General features: G+C 35.7%; 2 protein-coding genes across 2 annotated transcripts; both read left to right on the forward strand.

The window, feature by feature from the left end:
* Positions 1 to 5795: 5795 nt before the first annotated feature.
* On the forward strand, positions 5796 to 6604 carry LOC108841460 (uncharacterized). The gene is made up of 3 exons (XM_018614216.2): positions 5796 to 6029; positions 6105 to 6234; positions 6319 to 6604. The coding sequence occupies exons 1-3, from the start codon at positions 5947 to 5949 to the stop codon at positions 6424 to 6426; spliced, it is 321 nt and encodes a 106-aa protein (XP_018469718.2). The 5' UTR covers positions 5796 to 5946; the 3' UTR covers positions 6427 to 6604.
* An 854-nt stretch (positions 6605 to 7458) lies between these two features.
* LOC108829564 (probable 2-oxoglutarate-dependent dioxygenase At3g49630) lies at positions 7459 to 16393 on the forward strand. The gene is made up of 14 exons (XM_018603197.2): positions 7459 to 7592; positions 8390 to 8415; positions 8509 to 8624; positions 8718 to 8836; positions 10491 to 10554; positions 10646 to 10713; positions 11094 to 11152; positions 11261 to 11405; positions 11538 to 11557; positions 11663 to 11709; positions 11799 to 11882; positions 11961 to 12050; positions 12124 to 12154; positions 16172 to 16393. Exons 1-14 carry the CDS (start codon positions 7459 to 7461, stop codon positions 16291 to 16293), a joined length of 1125 nt encoding a protein of 374 aa, XP_018458699.2. The 3' UTR covers positions 16294 to 16393.
* Positions 16394 to 23202: the final 6809 nt, after the last annotated feature.

The following is a 23202-nucleotide window of genomic DNA, read 5'->3' on the forward strand; positions in this document are numbered from 1 at the left end:
TCGATTATAATAAGGAGTTTGATCAACTATATGAACTAAAACGATGCGAGAAATATGAAAATGTGTGGTGTGCTCTCTCTCTCTAGGGTTTTTACTGTCCACTTAGCATTGATCTCTTCTCCCTTTTATAAGCTTGACTCCGCTATCCTTGTAACTGCTTCCGCGACCTTCTCGACTTCGGCCTTCTTTCCTACTTCGTTGACGTTGCTATGGGCCTTATCTTCATGGCCCATCTGTTTTGATCATATATTATTTGGTTGAAGTCCAGCTCCTTCCTTGTTGACTTCGTTCGACATTATTCCGTGGGCTTCTTACTCGCGGCCGGTTCTCAAACAGGCCCAATAGTTTGAGGGACCAAAATCGGGTCCAACAGCTAGGATACCCGTTATCATTTGCAACCTCGAGAAGATATTTCCTCTATCATTTTTTGATGTAATGGAACTTCTGGTAATTCATCTCGCAAGAGAATTGGAACTTGGTGGTCATGTGCAGTACCGATGGATGTATCTTTTTGAGCGTTATATGTATCATTTGAAGAAGATGGTCAAAAATTTAAGCAGAGTGGAAGGATCTATAGTTGCACAGGTGATCAATGAAGAAATGTCAAACTTCGCTGAAAACTACTTTCCATCAGAAGTGCAGACAAAAAACCGAAGACCAACTCGGCATGATGACGGAGGGGAAAGGACAATATATTATGTTACGGTCCTAAACATCTTCAGAGAAATTGGCCGACTTATTGGAAAGTTTAAGAAGCGAAACTTACTGAGATGGAGCACGCTCATTTGCAGACATATTTGCTCATCAACTGTGAAGATGTTCTACCATATGAAAGGTAAATATTTTTATTAATTTAAATGGTCAGATTATTCAATAAGTTTTATTTCTGATTAATTTCCATCAATTTGTATAGTATTTATATGGCGGAGTTGAAATTGACTTACAGACACGCCACAGAAGAGGACATTCAACAACTCAGACATAAAGGATTTGCAGGATGGTTTCTTAACTACGTGAGTGTATTTTTAAAATAAAAAGTTATATATTTAATGAAATAAATTATGTGGGAACCGAAATTCGCACTGTCGATTTTGATTAAGTAAAACGGAGGAAAGCTAAGTAAACCTAACTTTCTCTGAAGGTCCGGATTCTCTGCGACAACCAACGACAAGCGATCAAATAAATGCGGAAAGGTTTTATTGAGATTTGGGACTGGACCTTAAGGAAGGCTGCCTACGTACCCTTTCGAGGATCAAGTCGGACGTAGTTCAGTTGGAAGGGTTTGAACAAGAGATCGAACTGCCTGGCGGAGTTCGTCTAGTACAAGCGTTAGTCATAGAAACGGGCATGTCGAGAATAATGCCTAGGGTTTCTATGTGCGGAACTCTAAGTAAAAGGATTGTTAGATCCTTCCGAGAGAGACAGGAGCCTGCGGACAAGATGAAAATAGAACGAGAGGCGGCCGGACGTTCTAGGTCCTACCTTGCTAGTCTACCGCCTAAATTCTAAGTTCTTAACCTAACAGGAGCTCTCTAGGTCTCCAATCTCGGATTTCTCTCTCTCTTAATGATTTTCGCTCTGCCTTTTCTCCTCTCCCAAAGCTCCTTTATATACTCCTTCTTATGACGGTCTATTCTCCTTTTGGGCCGCGAAGCGGGCTTTTTCCATTTTCGTCGGCCTTCATGTTTATCGGGAAACTTGACATTTATCTTCGGGAAACTTGACATTTATCCTTCTGGAAATTTAGCATTTATCTTGTTATGTGAAGATAAACGTAAGCCGTCGTATCTATCTCAGACAATCGTAAGCGGACTGTCCGATCGCGTTTGGTCCCTTTCGGGCCGTTTCTAGGACTTCCGTTGTTTTCTACGATTTCTTCGGAAGATCTTCAATCCTTCGTAGAGTTGAGATGAGTGGTGTCTTAAGATAACCATCACTGTTTCGCACGAAGAATTTAAGAACTTCCTTCCCGTTGATATCTTACGAGTTTCCGAAGTGTTTCCGACGATCTTAGTTTGGAGTAAGAGCGGGAGTTTTGTACGCGGAATCTCAACGATTCGTTCCGCGAAAACTTGGGAAAGACGCAAAGTACAGACTTCTGACGGCCGGGGCCTAGAACTTATGCACGGAAGCTTGTCATCCGACGACCCGAGCCAGCACGGGGCTAGCCGCCCGGCGGCCACGGCCAGCACGGGCGCTAGCCGCCGGCGGCCACGGCCAGCACGGGGCTAGCCGCTCGGCGGCCACGGCCAGCACGGGCGCTAACCGCCGGCGGCCACGGCCAGCACGGGGCTAGCCGCCCGGCGGCCACGGCCAGCACGGGCGCTAGCCGCCAGCGGCCACGGCCAGCACGGGGCTAGCCGCCCGGCGGCCACGGCCAGCACGGGTGCTAGCCGCCGGCGGCCACGGCCAGCGCGGGGCTAGCCGCCCGGCGGCCACGGCCAGCACGGACGCTAGCCGCCGGCGGCCACGGCCAGCACGGGGGCTAGCCGCCTGGCGGCTACGGACCAGCACGTGCGTCTCGACGAGGGCTTCGATTTGATATGTTGATCGTTTTCTGGGTCCTCACGGTTTGAGAGAACGGGCTCTTTGAAGTTTCTCGGCGGCCAGGACCAGCACGGGGGCTAGCCGCCCGGCGGCCAGGACCAGCACAGGGGCTAGCCGCCCGGCGGCCAGGACCAGCACGGGGGCTAGCCGCCGGCGGCCAGGACCAGCACGTGCGTCTCGACGAGGGCTTCGATTTGATATCTTGATCGTTCTCTGGGTCCTCACGGTTTGAGAAAACGGGCTCTTTGAAGTTTCAAGGCGGATTCCTTGTCGTTCGGCCTATCCAAACTTAGATCACTTCCCGTTTCTTCTGTATACTTTCGTATGGTCGTGTCATCTCAGCTACGGACCTAATGTATCATCGAAGTTTTACGACTAAATCTGAGTTGGTTTTCTCGTAAAGTTTATCGTGTAAAACAAGACCGATCGACTTTAACATAGCTTTTTTAAGCTGTACGACTTGTTTTGCTTTCGACGTTTGTTTTATGGAAAGTCCGCGCATGATAAATATTTTTAGCCGTTGATTTCGAGATAACCGTTTTTGACCCCAACAAATTATATCTTCATCGACAATGAAATAAATTATATCTTCATCCACAATGAATTAACATGTTTTAATTTATAGGTGAATGAAGGTTTGACCAGAGGTGTAGTGTTCGATGATTGGATATGCGAATTTGTGCAGGGACCAAACTATGTGGTCAAATCATATTCAAAATATTGTACTCGAGGATATGCATTCGCAAAGAAAGGCCATTCTAAGACTACTTATGATGCAGGTGTTTCATTTTCATCCGGTGATGATGTGTACTACGGCAACATACAGAAATTCTGGAGATTCAGTATCCTGGTATGGTTGGATTGCGGTGTACTGTATTCTTCTGTGATTGGTATGACATCACTCCAGAACGAGGGGTGAAAACCGACACGTTTGGTGTTACATCAGTTCATTCACGCAGGAAGCTACAATATTATGATCCTTTTATTCTTGCTTCACAAGCTGATCAGGTATGACATTTTTGTTCATACTAGCTCAGCAATATATATGATTTTGTTTTACATATTACTAATTAATACATTCAAAATTGATAGGTTTGCTATATCAGTTACCCTAGGGTTACATAAGAGATGATCCTTAGATCACTGTAACAGCAATCAACCCGAGAGGACGAGTAGAAGGAAGTTGTGATGATGACCCTTACAACCTAACGCTAGCAACGAGAACGTGAGTTCAGTTGAAGATTTAGCAGATGTTGAGCTCGTTATCGATTTTACCGAGTTTGGAGATGATGCAGTTGTGCATTCGGAGCCAGAGGCTGAGGTTGGCGAATTTGACGAAAATACTGAAGATTATGAAGGTTCTACAGATTCTGAAGATTCTAGAGATTCTGAGTATACTAGCACATCGTTATATTATTTGTTGTATGTCTTTGTTATATAAGTTATTAATGGAGTATTTTTTACAACTTATTGGAGTATTTTTATAATTTATTGGAGTATTTATTACAAGTTCTTAAAAAAATCATTCATTAACAAAAGTGAAAAAATTAAAAAAATAAGTTATAAATTTTTACAACTTTTAAATTCATTAACAAAACAGAAAAAAATAAAAAAAATAAAAGTCTAAACACTTATATAGGTAAAAATCTTTTAGACTCGTCGGAATTTCATCGGAACATACACACGACATTCCGACGAGAAGGAGTTTAGATCCGGGTTAAGCAGTGGTCGGAATGTCGCCGGAATATACCGACGACATTCCGATGTATAATTTTTTGAAAAATTGAAATAATCAATATAAATATCAAAATTAGTACTAAAATTTCCAAACAATACATATTAGATGTGGAATAGATATTATTCACATTAACAATAGTTTCGACTAAAAAAAAATATTTACATATATATATCAACATATGACTAACATATTACTACAACACTTATATATTTAAACAAACAAGTTATGGGAATCTAATATCATAAAATTAATTTTGTTTAATATCGATTTCTATAAACAATTTTATTATTTAACATCTTATATATTGTCAAAATAATATTAAAATGTTGAATTTGATCATAAGATATGTATTTCAAGACCCTAAACCTTATTTCATCGGAATATCGTCGGTTATATTCCGACGAAATTCCGACGGGCACCATTCCGAGGATATTCCGACAAAAACCGAATATTCCACACTTCGTAAATATCGATTTACATTTCCCGTACATACGGACGAAATACCGACAGAATGCATGAATTTCATCGGTATTTCTTCGGTATTTTTCGGTTTACCGGCCGCCAAATGTATTTTGGGAACCGCTTAAATTTTAAACCGAGAAAATTCCGACGAATTTTAATTACGGACTGACGACATTCCGACGACATTATATCCGTCGGTCTGTTTTTATATAAAAGTCCCATTCTCCTTTCTTCTCCATTTTTGCGATTCTCTCTCGATTTCTCCCTTCTCTCCGGCGATTTTGCCATCTTCCTCTGCGATCTCGCACCTCTATCCGGCCTCCTCTCTCTCTACTCAATTCCTATCATGTAACTCTTCAAATCTCTTTATATTTTTATTTCTTTATGGTTTTTCAATGGTTAAATCATAGATTTTTAGGTTTTGGTTGTTGGATTTGTGGATTTGTTAGGTTTAGGTTGTTAGATTAGTGGATTTGTTAGGTTTAGGTTGTTAGATTAGTGGATTTGTTAGGTTTAGGTTGTTAGATTAGTGGATTTGTTAGGTTTTTAGGTTGTTAGATTATGTATATAAATTTTGTGGTTGATTTTAAGAAGTTTATAAATTTTAAAAACGTTTTTTTGGTGTTTGTAAAACTTTATAAATTTTTATACATAAAAACATTTAACAATATTTTTATAGAGAAAACGTTTTAAAATTGTAATAAACTATATAAATGTTTTTTACTGAATTTTTAGATACTGAAAAACGTTTTTTACATATTTATTAACTATATAAATGTTTTTTGGAATTTTTATATACTGAAAAACGTTTTAAATATTTTTAGCTATATAAACAATTTTTTTGGAATTTTTATATACTGGAAATACATTAGAAAAGGATTTTCTGTAATTTTAAAGTGTTAATTAATATTTTAAATATTTTTCTGTATTTTAAAAAATATATATAAAAAAATTGTTAATTTCTAATTATTTTGTTTATATTATTATATACATGAATTTGTCTATCTATTTTTAACAATTGCAACTTTCATTTGTAGGTCTCAGGATTCACCTAGGCTACTACGCTGTTCCGCACCCGGGGGCGGTCTTCTTCAGCTACTACTTCCCCGGGATCATCTCATGAGCAAAATTCATTTCCGGGTGCTTCTCGAGTTCCAGCTACGGCACCATTTCCAGCTGCTCAACCTGACCCGGGTGTAATGCAGGTTGAACTATTGGTTCAACAACCCGGTCGAGACCATCTCCGGGTGCTTCATCCCCATCCACAGGGACACACTACGTGGTTAGTTTTTTTGTTTTATTTATAAAATATTTTTTTTTCATTCAACTTATAAACTTAATTTGTTTTTTTTTGAAGGTTCAACAAGTCGGGCAATGGCATCAGCGGCATCATCAATAATATGATGTATTCCATGCTCCGCAACGGACATCCGACGTATAGTGTCATCCCTACCGAGGAGCGAGATTTGTGGTTTCGTCAGTTTGCGGTAATCCTCCCTAAAATTATTTTTTTAAAACTTTTTTGGTTTTAATTCTCTGTTATATATATCTACTAATTATGTCTTTTTCAGCAAGAATTCAACTGGGAATCTGGACACACCGAAACTGTCCGTCATGCATTCCACGCAAAGGCGATAGATTCTTATACCAAGCAGATCTATGAGTCAGCTATGGCTTAGGGGCAATAAACCGAGATTTATCAACACGACCATTTGGGAAGAGCTGCAGGTGCATTGGGAGAAGCAGGAGACTATAGAAAAGTCACTGCGAAACTCAGCCAGTGGGAAGAGCGATCAAGGCGAGAAAGGTGTTTATGTTCACAACCTCGGTGCTTGTACCATGTCTTCTAAAGAAGACCAACTTGTAAGTTTTAAATATTTCTTTTATTTAAAAAAAATATTTGTTTTAAAAAATATTTATAGATTGTTGTTTTAGGTTCAAGCAAATGACGGTAATCCCGTCGATTATCTCGATGTAATCAAGGAGGCCTGCACCAACAAGAAACCGGCGAAATTCAGAATCTTGTTATTAAAGAAGTCATCGTCAATTTGGTGGAAACCCAAAAAGAAGCATTTCTCGCTACTCAGGATTTCTCTGATGAAGCTTCTTCGGCGACTTCAACAACCGTGGTTCGAAAGCGAGTCAAAGAATTGGTGGAACAGGTATTTTTTTATTTCATTCATATTTAATTTTGTTAATACTACTTAATATTTTACTTATTTAATTCCAGCATCTTTTTTTACTAGGCTGTTCCAAAGAGAAAAGGTCGCTTAGTCGGACTGGCTTGTCGTGCTTCTTCTTGTCCTTCCCAAGCTCCGGCGTCTGATCCCGTGATCATAGAGCAGCTGCAGAACAATATTGAGGCGTTGGAGACGCAGAACGCCACAATTCTAGCAGAATTGGTGGACCGAAAGAAGACTAACCAAAAATAATGGAGAAGATGAAGCTTTTATTCCCATCAGATTTTTAGTTTTTTTTTTTAATTTCAAAACTTTAAATGTTTTTTTTCTTTTTCACTTTTAAAAATATGTAAAACTTAATATCTATGAAATTTGTTTTCCATTTCAATTTTTTTTTTCGATTTAATTTTTTTAATAAATATAAGAAAAACAAATATACAAAAACAAAAAAATAATGAATTCGGAAAATCCGACCAACATGTCCGTCGGAATATTCCGATGGAGAGTTTCGTCGGAATTTTTTGTTGCAAAATGGTTGTCAGACTTTCGTCGGAAAATTCCGATGACTGTTTCCGTCGGAAAATTCCGACGACGGTCTCCGTCGGAAAATTCCGACGATTTTCTCCGTCGGAAAATTCCGATGACGGTTTGGTCGTCGGAAAATTGTGACGAACATTGTCGTCGGAATATTCCGACGAACAAATCTTCATCGGAATTTTCTTTTTTCCGATGCCTATTTTTTGTCGGTATAGTTCCGACAATATACCGACGATAATTTCGACGTCCGTGCATCCTCGGAAACACGTCGGAATAAATTATTGTCAGAGTTTCCTCGGAATTTCTTGATGGAATTCCGACGTAATTCGTAAATTCCGTTGAAACCATACAGACGACGTCTTTCGTCAGAATTTCTTCGGTATTACTTCATTCTGACGAAATACCGATGAAAATGGGCGTCGGAATACCTCTGTTTTCTTTTAGTGTCTTAAACTTATGTATATGCAATAATATATTATGTAAAATGAATAAACGTAAAAATATTGCTAAAGGAAATCCAATTTTGAAGGGCGGATACAAATTTAACATAAACTAAATACAAAATAATTTTCAAATATATTTTTTCAAGCACATATTAATATGTTTAATAATTAAATGCAAATACAATAAGATAAATATATAAAAAACAACAAATATATGTGATGATTTTAAATAGTTGATTATTTATAACATGTAAACTATAAATTATTTTATTTGAAATAGTTATATAAACATTTAAATATATGATTAAAATTAAAATGTGTACCATTAATGATTTAAATAAATATATATGTATATAAATCGAAAATAACATCTGCGCGGTTGCGAGGATCAATATCTAGTTCTAATTTAATGAAAAGATGGTTATATAATAGACCAAAGCGAAAGGTATTCAGCATTTTCTAAGAATCTGAGATGGCTACAGACTCTCAATCACTCTACCAACTATCGGTATGGATAAAGTTCCCCAAATATAGTCATTATCAACAATATCAAAAGTTTCGTTTCATATTGCGAAGAAACTAACAAAAAATGTTGTTGTAGACATCAGCCCTTTAGTAGTCAAATGCGATGATCCCAGCATGAAGGAAGATCCCGGCGTGGCCGAGGTTGTCCGTAAACTAGACTGGGCTTGTCGGGTCGTCGGATTTTTCTACGTGGTAACAAAAATTATGAGTTTATCTTTGTTTTTCTTTTAGTTTAATAAAATTGTGCTGCACGGCCTGAGGTTTTTGAGTCGTGTGGTGGAGCAGACTGGTCATGGAATTTCTGAAAATCTTATGAAGACGGTGAAACAGATGTCACATCAATTCTTCAAGCTTCCATATGAGGAGAAACTTAAGATCAAGATTAAACCAGGAGCTGGATATAGGTTTGTTTCGTTGATCTGAACATACGGAAAGAAACAATATATACTTGGTTTAAAATAAATAAATAAGTGTATATAGATATATATATATATATATATATATATATATATAATAATATATATATATATATATATATACTTGGTTAAAGAGAACCTTTTTGCCTCAGAGATTCACTTAGCGAGAGTTTGGTCCCATTTCCGACGTTACAAGAAATCAGGATCTAATCCGGTTAACTAGAAAAACTCTTTTCAACATCTATGTTATTAAAATAGAAATACCCATAAAAATACTCTTAAAAATTACAACTTATTTATAAAACCATGCCTCTAAAGTATTAAATAGTTTTAATTTTAAGCAATCAATATCTTTTCTAATTTTAATACATAATTACCTAAAGTAAATTAAATGGTAACCCTTATTTTTTATTGATAAATTTATCAAAATGTCAGTTTGGTCACTAATATGTTTTGAAAATAGACATTTAATTTTCGGTTTGTTTCCAAATTATATATTTTGGTTTTTAATTTGGTTGCGGTTTGATTGCAGTTTTTGATTTGAAAATACCGAAACCGTTCAATTATTTATGATTTTTTTTTAAATTTGGTTCAAATAACAATATTAATAACCTGATAAATTTTTGATTTTGATTCTGATTCAGGTTTCTATTCTATTAAATTAAAATCATGACCAACTGATATATGTTGAATCCAATTAATTATTTTATGACTACATCTAAATAATAACTTTCTAAATAACCACCTTCTAAAATTAAAAACAAAATATACCCGTCTTTTCAAAAGAGCGGATCATAATCTAGTCTATATTTAAATTACAATTTACTGAGTCATGTTTCATTCTAGTGGTGTTATAAATTTTATTTATAATATTTTATTTTGTAGTTTACTGTTGTCATTCCTTCAAATTTTGTGTTTTTTATTATGTTGTTATGTAATGGAATTTATTTTACATATACATTGTATTTTGTCACTGAAAGTTACGATGTAGAAATATATTTTTTGATTTTATCATCTAATCCATAATAGAATTGGGTTGGTTTATCATATCTATTGTACATGGTGTTATTTTTATTTCTCAAAAACTATTTGTTTTTCTCTAATTAGTTAAATTTTCTTTTTTCTGATCACCATTGAAAATCTGCAAATTTTTAAACTAAAAATAAGTTGCTACACATCTGTGATTCAATCTAATTTGTAAACATTAAGCAGAATACTGGATAAAATAAGTTTACTCTAAATTAGTCGTTCAGGTTATACCTTTAATGAACATTTTTTTTGAAACACTTACCCTTAATGAACATATGTAATAAGTGAAAATATAACTAAATTTTCATTTGAAACTAAAAATACATCCAATTAAATAGGAAAAGAAATACACAGACCGATAAACGGTTTGAAAACAACGTGTTTTCGAATAGAATATAGTTTGTGTTTTCTTTTAGTTTAAGAGTATACGTATTGAGGTTCAACTAATTCTCCAAAGTATATAGTACCAATGACTAGTTTGGTTTCGAATTGTTTAATGAAACCGAAAACATGGTTCCATATTTGTATGGCCAACCAATAGCAACTTAGTTCCTAGCATAAAATATAGTGTTTTTGTGAAGGATCACTAGCTAATGAGTGTTGAATTACACAGAGGATATCAGAGAATTGGAGAGAACTTTACGAATGGGAAACAAGATTTTCACGAAGCAATTGATGTAAGTGTGTCCAACTTACTAGCAAATAGATTGAGCCATCTTATCCAATTGATGTGATTCTACTAATGTCTTTTCATTCTCTTATGGACAGTGTTACAAAGAGTTCGAGCAAGGAAAGTATGGGGAAACTGGGAAGGCCATGGAAGGGCCAAACCAGTGGTAAGAGTTTGATATATACTGAAAAACGTGATTTTTTTTTTTTTTTTTTTGAGAAAATGAAAAACGTGATTTTTGTTAGTCAGTGATACATATGAATAGTGGATTAGTCAAATGGTAGAAGAGCGAAAATATTTTAGTTAAATAGAGTTTATTAAAAACTCTAATAGGAAACATTCTAATAGGATAGAGTTTATAGACGTATGATAGAATAGTACAAACATACTTTCAGTTAAAGATGTACAGAAACTTGTTTTTAATATATTAATGATCTTTTGCTTGTTTTTCAACAAAAATATTTTCTTTTTGTGATGATGCCTCCTTTGGACTATTTCTCTATTTAGTTATTGTTATTTTTCGTGTGTGTGACATTTCCTTTGAAGGCCAGATAATCCTCAAGAGTACAAAGAGGTGATGGATGAGTATATTAAGCTATGCATAGGTGTGTATTCAACCTATTTTAACCCTTTTCTCATTCATTTATGTGTCTTTATTTCCAACTTAGAGATTCTTAGGTTTCTAATTTCAATTTTCATCACATGGTTTCAAGATCTATCTAGAAACATCCTGAGAGGAATCTCCTTGGCTCTTGGGGGATCACCTTATGAGTTTGAGGGAAAACTGGTTGGAGACCCTTTTTGGATAATGCGTATTATTGGTTATCCAGGTGTAAACCAAGAAAATGTTATCGGATGGTAATACACTTTTCTCATTATTGTTTAATTACGAAGACCTATCTTTTTGCCTCACTTAATTAGTAGCACGCCAAGAAAACTCTTATCAGATGTAACTCGTCTCTTTTTTTCTTTTGCTTAAATTTTTTTCAGTGGAGCTCACACTGACTATGGTAAGTAAGCTTCAACTCGAATCAAGATGATGAATATTTTCATAATTTTTGTTTCAAGAGGGAGAAAACCCATAACTTTCTAGTTTAAAAAACGTAAACTTTTAGGTTTGTTGTCGCTAATAAATCAAGATGATGATAAAACTGCTCTTCAGGTATATATATATTACTACCATGATCTTTCTCCTATTTTGTTACTCAAAACAATGGTTGAGACTTTTTTTGTATCTTTGAAAATTCAAAGGTGAAAAACTTGGCTGGTGATGATTGGATATCAGTTACTCCAATCCCTGGATCATTTGTTTGCAACATCGGTGACATGTTAAAGGTTTTGTTTGTTCTCTCTCTTACATATCTTTTCTTTTAGACAATTCTTGAAAACATTTAATGAAAATCAAATAAGCAGATACTTTCAAATGGAGTATATGAATCCACACTTCATAGAGTGATCAACAACTCTCCTCGGTACCGCGTATGCGTCGGATTCTTCTACGAGGTAGAATAAACTTGAAACAGTGTTTAGTGTTTTTCTCAATTCAGATTTTGAATCATTTATCTTTTCCGGACAGATCAACTTTGACGAGATGGCTGAACCATTGGATATCTGTTGGATTAAGCTTGAAGGAAAAAAGAAACTTGAGAAATAACTTGAGATGCAAGTTACCTAATTCTATTGAGTTGTAGAATGGGAAAATATATATATTTGTGATTCCTAATGAGTTTAGGTTATTGAGTTATATATAAGGAGATGCATATGATGTTGCATAACTTATGAGTTTTGGGATTGAGAGATTGTGAGCTTAAGGTTTTTGAGTGATTTTTCCTTAAGAGATTAATAAGAGAGTTATTCTTATTATCAAGTTCTTACTCATTAAATTCATCAAATTGAGATTCTATATTTGGTATCAGAGCCATACAAATCATTGATGTACCTAAAATCGTGAGGAGAAGCTGAAGATCATTGAAGTATCGGAGAAGAAGATAACCATGGGAGACGACGAGAATGAAGAAGGATTTGAGACTAAATCCAAGGAACTTGGATTCTTGTTAAACAAGTGTTTGATTTTAAACTCCTCTAATTACACCGTGTTGAACATACGAATGAAGATTGTTGAGTTCATGAACAAGGCGTGGGACGCCACTGAGTCCGTATCAAAAACAAAAGAGAAAAACTACATGGCGTTTACTTTGTTGCTACAATCTATACGAGAGGTGTTAATCTTACAAGTTGACACCACAAAAGCAATTCGGGACCCTAGTAAAACAAGACATGATGGAGCTCAACAAATAAGGGAAGCTAGGTTACAAACCCTAATGACCAAATTTGACAGATACAAGATGAAGGATGAAGACATGGTCTTTGTATTTGTTGGAAAACTTTCAGAAAATACATCCAAAGCAGTTTCTCTTGGAGAAACTTTTGAAGAAACAAAACCAGGGAGGAAGTTTTTGAAAAGTTTACCTAAGAAAAGATTACACATCGTCCTTGATCTAAATATAAAAGGCTTTGAAGACTTTGTTCGAAAGCTAAAAACTTATGAAGAGAGAAACAGTGAAGAGGAGGAACAACAAGATGAACAGGAAATATTAGTGTATGCTAACATGTACAAGAAAGGGCGTGGAGAACAAACCCATGAAGAGAATTACGTTGGTGGCAAAGGAAGAAAACAAGAAGGTCACTATAACCGTAGAGGAAAAGGCCGTGGACGATCCAGTAGCTATCAGAAGGGTTCATATAAAACAGGGCGTGATAAAGAGCGAGATACTTGTAGCTACCAGAATGGATCACACAAGGAAGGACGTGATAAAGAGAGAGATACTTCTCACATTCAGTGCTATCGATGTCATAAGCCCGGACGTTATGCATTAGCTTGTCCTAACAAATTGCTTAAACTCCAAGAAGCCATTGAGCAAGAGGATGAAGTAGCTCAAGAAGCAGATGAGTTGAGGATGCACAAGATGGTGTATCTAAATGATCAAAAGTCAAATCATATCAGTTTTAAACCTGGTCTAGATACAACAGATGTATGGTATCTTGATGATGGGGTGAGCAATAATATGAGAAGGAGTCTTGAGTTCTTTCTGTGTCTTGATGAAACAATCTCGGGAAAGGTGCGATTTAGAGAGGATTCACGGTTTGATATAAAGAGAAAGGGTTCAGTATGGTTTGTATTCAAAGATGGGAGGAAGACGATCATAAACTATATGTACTACATATGTGAGTTAAAAGGAAACATCGTGAGTCTCAGCAAAGAAAATGAAGCTGGATGTGAAGTAAAACTTAAAAAAGATCTACTGATGGTTTATGAATTTTTAGGACGGTTATTTGTGAAGACAGCCAGGTCTAAAGATCGAGTATACAAGGAGAAGAGCAGGGACTTGGATAAGTTCAAGAGAGTTACGACACTTGCGGAACAAGAAACGAGAGCTGCGATCAAAACGTTCCTAACAGATAAAGGTGGAGAGTTTGTGTCTCATGAGCTCCATGTCTACTGCAATAAACACAAGAGACACAAGACTGCAAATTACTCAAGTGTACCGAACTATCTATGGAGAGAGTCGGTGAGATGTGCTATCTATCTAGATAATAAGATTTTATCTTCATTGTTAATTGAAACAACTCCATACCCAGGACTGGAAGGGAAGAAACCAAACGTTGAGGAGTTTGGAGTTTTTGGATACATTGGTTATGAAAGGACAAATTGTGGTGGAAAAGACAGTTGTAGAGTTTCCGTAACATTTATTATTGGCTTGAGTTTGTTCGAGAGTGATGGTTTAAGGAGAATTGAAGATCTTACGGCAGCAGGAGAGATTTTACAAAACGCTCGAGTTATAAGTGAGAAACGTTTCAATTGCCCACAAAGCGTGTGTGATATGGTGATGGGGAGTGGTGAAATCATTGCGGATGACATGAGGTTCACAGTATCACACGAGGTGGAGCCGGTGGAAAGAGGAATAGCGAAGATAAACAGAACGTTCCATCAGATATCTGAAAACGTGAAAAGATTTGAACAGAAGAAGAAGAAGGAAAAGACAAAGGATGATTTGTATGTGATTCCATTGAATCCATGGACGAAAGAGTTCTCAGAGGTTCATGAGAATCTCCATGAAGAAGAGAGTGATGACAATGGGGTTGTTGAGAGTAACGACGATGGTGATGAAGAAAAAGGATGGTCACAGCCTCGGTTAAAAAGATCAACGAGAGTAAGTGGGAAGCCAGCGTCTATGAATGATTATGCTCTTATCAAAGAAACAGAGTGTGCGTGCTCTGTGATGGTAATAAACGTTGAGTCGTGGATAGAAGCGTTTAAGGAACTGTCGTTGTATCAGAAGGAGAATCTTCTAGTCATGGTTGTGGATGACTTGCGCAGAACTGAAGCTCTACAAGCAGAAGCAAACTGGTATCACCAGATTGCAGAAAGAAAATTGAAAGAAGTTAAAAAACGTAAAGATGACATTGCTCGGTGTCTTGCATCTTTCAAACCAGCAGGTTTGTTTTTCTCAGTCAAACCACATTCCCCGGTATCAATTATATTTTGTACCTTTTATATGGCTGTTCGTGGTGAGTCATGGATCCATGACGGTGAAGACGTGGATTGTAGTCTTTGTACCGTTTATAGTGAGAACTATTCTCAAGCTCAAGATCTCTACAACAAGATCTATGGACCTCCAGTATACAACGTTTATGACGACGATGATCAGATTGGGTATGGAGTCAACGATTGTCAGGTTCAAGACAACGTTAATGATGTTGTTTTTCACGTGTTAAAGGATGTGCAACGTGAACAAACAAAAGACGTGTACGGTGAAGAAGTGGCCAACACCATAAATCTTGTCTTTGGTGACAAAGCCCTTGACACATCTTTAAGTGATACGTGTTCTTATGGATTGACAAAAGAAATATGTGGAGATACATGTAAGGAGTTAGTGAAGATTTTCGAGATTGCAATAAATTTTGATACACGTAAGGTATTAAGTCGAGATATGCAAAGATCCAAAAAATCTTGTGGAACTGCGATAAAGATACATGCAACTTCTGAGATACCAATTGTTGGAAAAAGTGATGGTGGTCATAGAGTTGGCCCGGTTAATGGAAAGAGCATGGCTGGAAATATCGTTTATGTTGATGAGAGTTCAACGTTGTGGTGTTCGAGCAAACGAGGGTACGTTGAGTACGATTTGATCGAGGTACAGCATATATCGGAGAGTGAACAGAGAGTTGACAGCTTGACAAAAACACTTGGGAAATTAAAGTTCAAAGAGATGAGAGGTCTCGTTGATATTGAAGACTTATCGAAAATGGAGTTCAAGCTTAAGGGGGAGAATGTTGGATTAAGCTTGAAGGAAAAAAGAAACTTGAGAAATAACTTGAGATGCAAGTTACCTAATTCTATTGAGTTGTAGAATGGGAAATATATATATTTGTGATTCCTAATGAGTTTAGGTTATTGAGTTATATATAAGGAGATGCATATGATGTTGCATAACTTATGAGTTTTGGGATTGAGAGATTGTGAGCTTAAGGTTTTTGAGTGATTTTTCCTTAAGAGATTAATAAGAGAGTTATTCTTATTATCAAGTTCTTACTCATTAAATTCATCAAATTGAGATTCTATAATATCTTCAAAGAGAAGCACCCTGGAAATAAAAGATCTCAAGTTTCCAAAAGAGTTGTCTATGGAGAGCATCTGGTTAACAAACTCCAAGCCACCTTCGCAAATTCAATGGAAAACATTTAATTTGATTGGTTGGATTTCAATTGCAATGTTTTATCCGGATTTCTAGTTCTAATAAGAAACATATAATAAATCAATACAATTAAAAACATGATCCCCTACTCTTCTTTGGAATATTATTTTTTGTGCTATTATGATCTATATATTCTATTAATTCTGCAGTGTGACCTATTGATAAATATGTGACCTATTGATAAATATTTGGTCCACTTATATTTTTCACATTTCTATCTAATTGACATTGGTCACATAACTATAGTTTACAGTTATCACTATAACTTCCCTTTCGTCACTTTCTATATTCCAGGGCCATTACTCCTTTTTTTTTACTAAACCATTATTTTAAGGGCACTTCATATGTTTATTATTATTGAGTTTTGATGAACATTCAATTCTCTCAGAAATTATTCATGAGACAATTTCTCAAAAACAGTTATGTTTTTTCGTGATTTAACTCAGTCCCAAAGAAACCTAGGAAAAAAACAGTTATATTTCTCAACAGGTATTTGCGTTTGAAAAAATTTTTGAAAATTTTTCATCAACACTGTAAAAAACAGTTATATTTCTCAACAGGTATTTATAATTTCTGAACATTTATATTTCTCAATGTTTTCTTACATTGAAAAATGAACATTGGCAAAATTATTATATATTAGATAAGTATGGATTGGTGGATTTCTGATCGTGGCTACCCGACGACCCGTAAAGTATTTAAAATTTTCAAATTAAAAAGGTAATTTTTTAAAAATACAGAAATTTAAAAATAATAATTTAAAATTTAAATCATATATAATTTTTATTATAAATATATTTTTATAATAATTAAAGCGAAGCAGGTGCGAGTACAAAGTTATTTGTTTGCGGCTTGTGCGGATCATATTTATTAACCAAACCAAAACTGAAAATCCGCGGGTTGGCGGGTCAACGGGGCGAGTTCGACCCGAAATCCAGCCTTAACCGTGCCTTGACCGGATCAATTTTTAAATTGCTATTATTTAATAAAATATATTTTGATTAAAATTTATACATAAATATGATTACAAAATTACAAATATAATCAGAAAGAAAAAACAAATATCAAAAATTTAATTTAAAACAAAAAAATATCCGCTCTTTTAGGGACGGGTCAAAATATATTTCTCAACAGGTTGACTACACCCGCGGGTATCAATTTTTAACCCGCGGGTTTCAGTTTTGGACGAAACAAAATTGAAATCCAACGGTTGGCGGGTTCGACCGGCAACATACCGGATCAATTTTTAATTTGCTATTATTTAATAAAATATATTTTGATTAAAATTTATACATAAATATGATTATAAAGAAAAATCATATATATAATCAAAAAGAAAACACAAATACGAGAACTAAATTAAAACAAAAATATAACTGCCCTTTAAAGGGCGGGTCAAAATCTAGTTTTGTTTAAAAGTAAAAAAAAATCATCAAGTGTAAAAAGGAAAATGAGAATTTGACCACCTACACTAACTATATTTCCTACCAATCATATCCACCAAGTAATCAATAGACTATATCATCTATACATATATATATAAATACTATTAAAACATCAAACCATTTTTTGACATCATTTTGATTTTCTTTCAATATTACAAATATGCTATTATCATTTAATTTTAAACAAATAGTATGGAAATCATTTAAATTGAGCAAACAAATACTTCCTATTAACATGGTAAGTTTGGTACACAATTTTATCATACTTTCCTATTTACATGGCACATAAAATTAATCGAATCAATCAATTAGAACAAGATTAACGATTTCTAATTTATGAAATAACAAATTATATTATAATGTAACTAATGCAATCAATCAATTATGCATTAAGAATATGGGTTTTTTTTTTGAAAATGATGACTCAAAACTCAAATTTAAACACAAAACTAAGTTACAATTTTTTTGGAACTTTTATTTGCCCTGTTCACCTCAAAAGTTCGGATTATTCACGAAAATACCACTATTTTTTCCGAAAAATGAGTCTTTTACTCTATCATTCTCATCTTCATCAAGTATTTACAAAATTACCATTGTCATCAATACACCAACCACCATGAACAACCAATTTGAAACTTTTAATGCACCTAAAAATCGATTTTCAATCCTCTTATTTCATTTTTATGCTCAAAAACCACATCTCTTTTACTTTCTCTCTATATTCATCCAAAAAAATTCAAAATTTTGATTCTGAAACTTGTAAAGTTCAAACTCATGATTCTTGGTCATTAAGAAATGGATCTGTTTCATGGTGAAGTTATGTTTGCTTGGAAAAACTAATCAAGTTATCTTTCTTGTTGAAAGTATGAAATTGATTTTTTTCCAGATCTGTTCGTCAGAAGACTATCGTGTAAGTCTTCTGGTCGTAAAAGACTTATACGAAAGTCTTCTGGTCGTAGAAGACTTATACGAAAGTCTTCTGGTCAATGCAGAGATTACTTTTGCAATTAATTTTATGTGTGTTTTTAGAAACGACTTTTCTGGAAGTCTTCCAACTTTTCTGTGTTAACAAAAAATCTCTAAAATACCAGAGAAGACTTTCCAATAAATCGTCTACGATAAACATGCTAGTCTTGCAATTGGCCAGATTGTGTCAGAAATTTGACTTTCTCCAGAGGACTTACACAAAAGTCTTCCGCCAGAAAACTTCCCTGTAAATCTTCTGAATTCTGGGTGTAAATCTTCTCACTGTCAGTGAAAAATATTACTTTTGCAATTGAAAAATAAAATTTAAATATTTATTTTAACTAGACGACTTCCATGTAAGTCTTCTGGGGTACGACTTACAGAGAAGTTTTCCAGAATTTTATTCTGAGATTCTGGTCAAACCTTGATATCACAGAAGGCTTCAGCGTAAATCGCATGCCGGACGACTTACAGGGAAGCCGTCTAATTAAAATTAAATATTTAAGTTTTATTTTTGCGTGCAGGGGCTTATTTAGTTAGGTATGAGTGGAGCTTCCTCTGTGGATTGATAACTTGAGATGGAAAGCTTGAGTTCACAGCTTCATAAGCCTATCTCATGGTGGGCAACAACAATGAAGGCAGAAATACTCTTGATCACTCTTATCAAGTCTGAAACCTATTATGTTCTCCACGATATTGTCTTTTTCTCTGTATGTGCATGAACGATGGGAGAGAGATTTACATTCTCTGAGACTCAGAATAAGGTGCATACCTCTGTTTAATTTGGTCAGAGTTGCGTCTTCTCTGGTTTTGGGCAGAGTTGGCTTTAGCGGACTGTGATTCTAAGGTTGTTCCTGGTCGGAACCATGGCTCTTTCCATTTTAGACAGAGAATGAATGAAGTGATAGTGAATGTCATTTACAATAACAGGAACGCATCAGTCTTCATGCTCTCTTAATCTGTATGTGCATGTTATTTGTTCCTCAATGCCACATCAGTGACACACTTTCCACACTAAAGACACAAGATGCAGGCTCTGTAGAGCAAAGAGTGGTTCCTCTGCCACATTTTCCAAGTATGGTGGTGTTAAGAAAATTGAATCCGTCACATTATCTGAACTTAAAAGCTACGTTCTTAATTCACCCCCAGGTATGTTCACTACTGAATAAGGATCACTATAATAACATGGCCAAATACATGTTTTGTTTGAGTTGTCTCTCCTCTTCATGCTGTGCACAATTAAATTATCAAAACGTCTCTTATTTGAAAATAACTAAATAAGAGATCTGGTGTTGCTTGCTTTCTGCATTAGCTCATTTATCTATGCTTCACATTTTAAAAGTTATAGTAACTGTGGAGTTTCTGATGATATGGCGGAGCTGTAAAACTTTCTGTGGTGAAATGCGGTGTTATGATCACATAAACAGGGATCTGATGTTGTTTTAGTTATTGAAGGACCGTCCAGCAAGCAAAAAGACCCAGAGCCTACGCATACTGACTCAGTCATAACCTCCACTGAGACTCTCATTGATGATGAAAAGGTCCCCAGTTCAAAGAAAGCTCACAAACACTGATCAGTCCCACTATGGAGACTGGGAACTCGCAAAATACAATCGAGTTCCATTGTTTGTTTCAAAGCTCTATTTTCCCTTATATGATGTATTCTACATAATTTATTTAGCAGCAAGATGTTCGTATTTAATTTTTACTTGGTTATTAGTTATGAGCATTACTTAAATTTAAATTATAAAAATCTTTAAATGAGCTTCTTTAACAAAATAATCTCTGTTGTGAAAGTAGTATTTGTGAAAGAGGATTTCGTGATATTCATTAATAAACAAGAGGATTCCTTATATAGGATTACATCGATCATAAACCCTAATGGGCCTAATACATGGTGGGCCATAAATAGGCCTAGACTCTAGACTATATTCTAATGGTTTGGGCCTGGTTGTTGAACATCTACAAACATGATATTCATAACACTCCCCCTTGGATGCCAGAACCGTCTAGAGCTCGTAGTGTGCTTAATGTTGCCTCATTAAAACCTCTCCTGGAAAACCCAAAACCCAATGTGGTAAAAGGGAAACCAAAGACAGGAAAAAGAGTACAACACACACTACTCCCCCTGTTTTGGACCTCAGTATAGGTCCTTGAGCCTGCACGTCTCAATCTGGTGCACAAGCTTCTCAAACGTCACTGTCGGTGGTGCCTTGGTGAAGAAATCATCTGAATTCTCCCTTGAGTGAACTGGAAGCTTCTTAGACGTCTGCATGTCTTCTGGAACTCCATTAATATGTTGTCAGGATGTACATCTTTGCTGCTGATCACTCCATGTCCTGGTAGGACGGATGGCACTTGACTGGTACACGGATATGATTGGTAATGGACCGTCTCCAAACGACCTCGCGACTTACCTCATGAAAGGCAATGATCTTGACATGATTGGGTGATGTTGCTGTAATTGTATGCTTCATGAATATCCTGCATTAGCAAAATCAACCAAACTCCTCTTTGTTTGATTAGTATAAATAAACCAAAATCTTTCGTCCATTTCATAAATAAGGTCGGACGTGTTCTATGGTACTTGACCAGAACATATGGACTTTTTATATACGGGAGTGTCTCATTTATTTTCATCCATCTTCTTTGGATGGATCTCGACCATAAATGCTTTTGTATATCCATGATCCTTTCAGATCATGCTATCGTCCAATGTGTGTCAATAATCTGTTCATGAATGGGACCAGGATGATTAAGTTCGAACTAGGTTGGACATGATCCTAGTTGATATGGATCCTTTTGTAGTGAATCTGATGGATTCATCCTCTTATTCTCTGACCATATCACATTCTATTTTGGTACGTTGGATCATAGATCCCAACACACTTAATCATCCCTTTCTTAAGTATAAACACAAGGAATTTCTTTCATACAATAGAATGATTTTCATACGGACTGATCATGAATGTTCTGATGGAACTCATTCACTAAGTATCACTTAGTCTCATTATATGCATGCAGCTGCCTTTTACTTCAGTCCACGGACAGCTCAGGAATTACACTGTTCTACGAGATTTTCTTTCTCTGATCTTTCTGGTACCTTTCTATTATCATCCAGTGATTCATATACTGCTTACTACACCATTATTTATTTCATATGTGTCTAGACAAAATCAATCTCTATTTTCTGTAGTAGCATTCACCACATAGGAGTATATCTCCTTATAAATTGTTCCTTAGTCCTTGTGAGTATCCTTGTGTGATAAAGCCATTCCTTTGAATGCTTTTATGTAGGAACATGGACGACCTCTTGTCTATATGTTCATGTTCTACATCTCACTATTTTCTATTTCTCACAAGACTCATTTGTTCACTGGTTAGATGGCGTCTCTCTTATGTATGTGGCCAATACGCCTATCTCATACTTTCTTTTCTTTAACCCCACGTCCCTTTTTTTTCTTTATGAGTACTCTCACGTGGGTTCGTGATCCTCGCTTATATCTCTTATGTTCAAGTGATTTCTCTTATGCATCTTTATCACTTATGTGTGTATATATATGTGTGTCGACACCTTATATGATGTTCCATCGCGTTCTATCGCGTTCCAGACATGTTCTAATCAATTTAGAGATTTCATTATCCAGAACCTTTGTTACCTTGTATCTTGGCGTCCCAAGCTACATGGTTCGGTACCTTAGATGTTCAGCTGGCCAACCTTGTCTCTATGTCTGGTCTGGTTTCCTTAGTGTGACCTCGGATCTATCATTATGAGCACATTTCTCTTTCTATCCGAGGTTCCTTATATATGGAACATATTGGTCTATCTTGTATAGACTTATAGCACTTGATTATGTCTCTACTAGGACATTTATTTCGTGGTGCTAAGCTGATATGACTTAATCATTCATTCGGGTCTAATATGTCTGGCTATCTTTATAAGATTTTCTTTCTTTATATGGACGTCCAGTATTACTTTCTCTGGTCCGAGGATCTTGCCAAGACAGGGATGGTTAATACCAATCCATTTCTCTCATTTCTTTTATATTTACCAACTTATTTCTTTCTCCTTGATGTTGGATAGTCGGGTACATCTTGTATGTAATCCGTGTACCTTGGCCACAATCGGATACATCTTGTATGTAATCCGTGTACCCATGTTTGGCTCATGGTCTCTTAGAATTCGTGGGAGAAAGAAATATTCTTTTATCCAACATATAATCTCAATCTTATCTCATCTTCTTATGAGGTTCCATCCTAGACAGCACATATGCTTGTGGTGGTCTATACATAATTTCTTAGGATGGTCTATGTCTGGATCATGACCCTTTAGATGGGATTATCTATGCTTACTTTATATGGCCTGATGCACTATATCTCTTATACATGTAAATCGTGTGATGTCCCCAAGCTTATAGACTTTTAGTCTTAGGGATTAATATGTCCTTAATCAGATATCTTTGTGACCTCTCTATGGAGAGTCAGAGA

The sequence above is a fragment of the Raphanus sativus genome, chromosome 2, assembly GCF_000801105.2.
Source record: "Raphanus sativus cultivar WK10039 chromosome 2, ASM80110v3, whole genome shotgun sequence".
In the NCBI taxonomy this organism is placed as follows: Eukaryota; Viridiplantae; Streptophyta; class Magnoliopsida; order Brassicales; family Brassicaceae; genus Raphanus; species Raphanus sativus.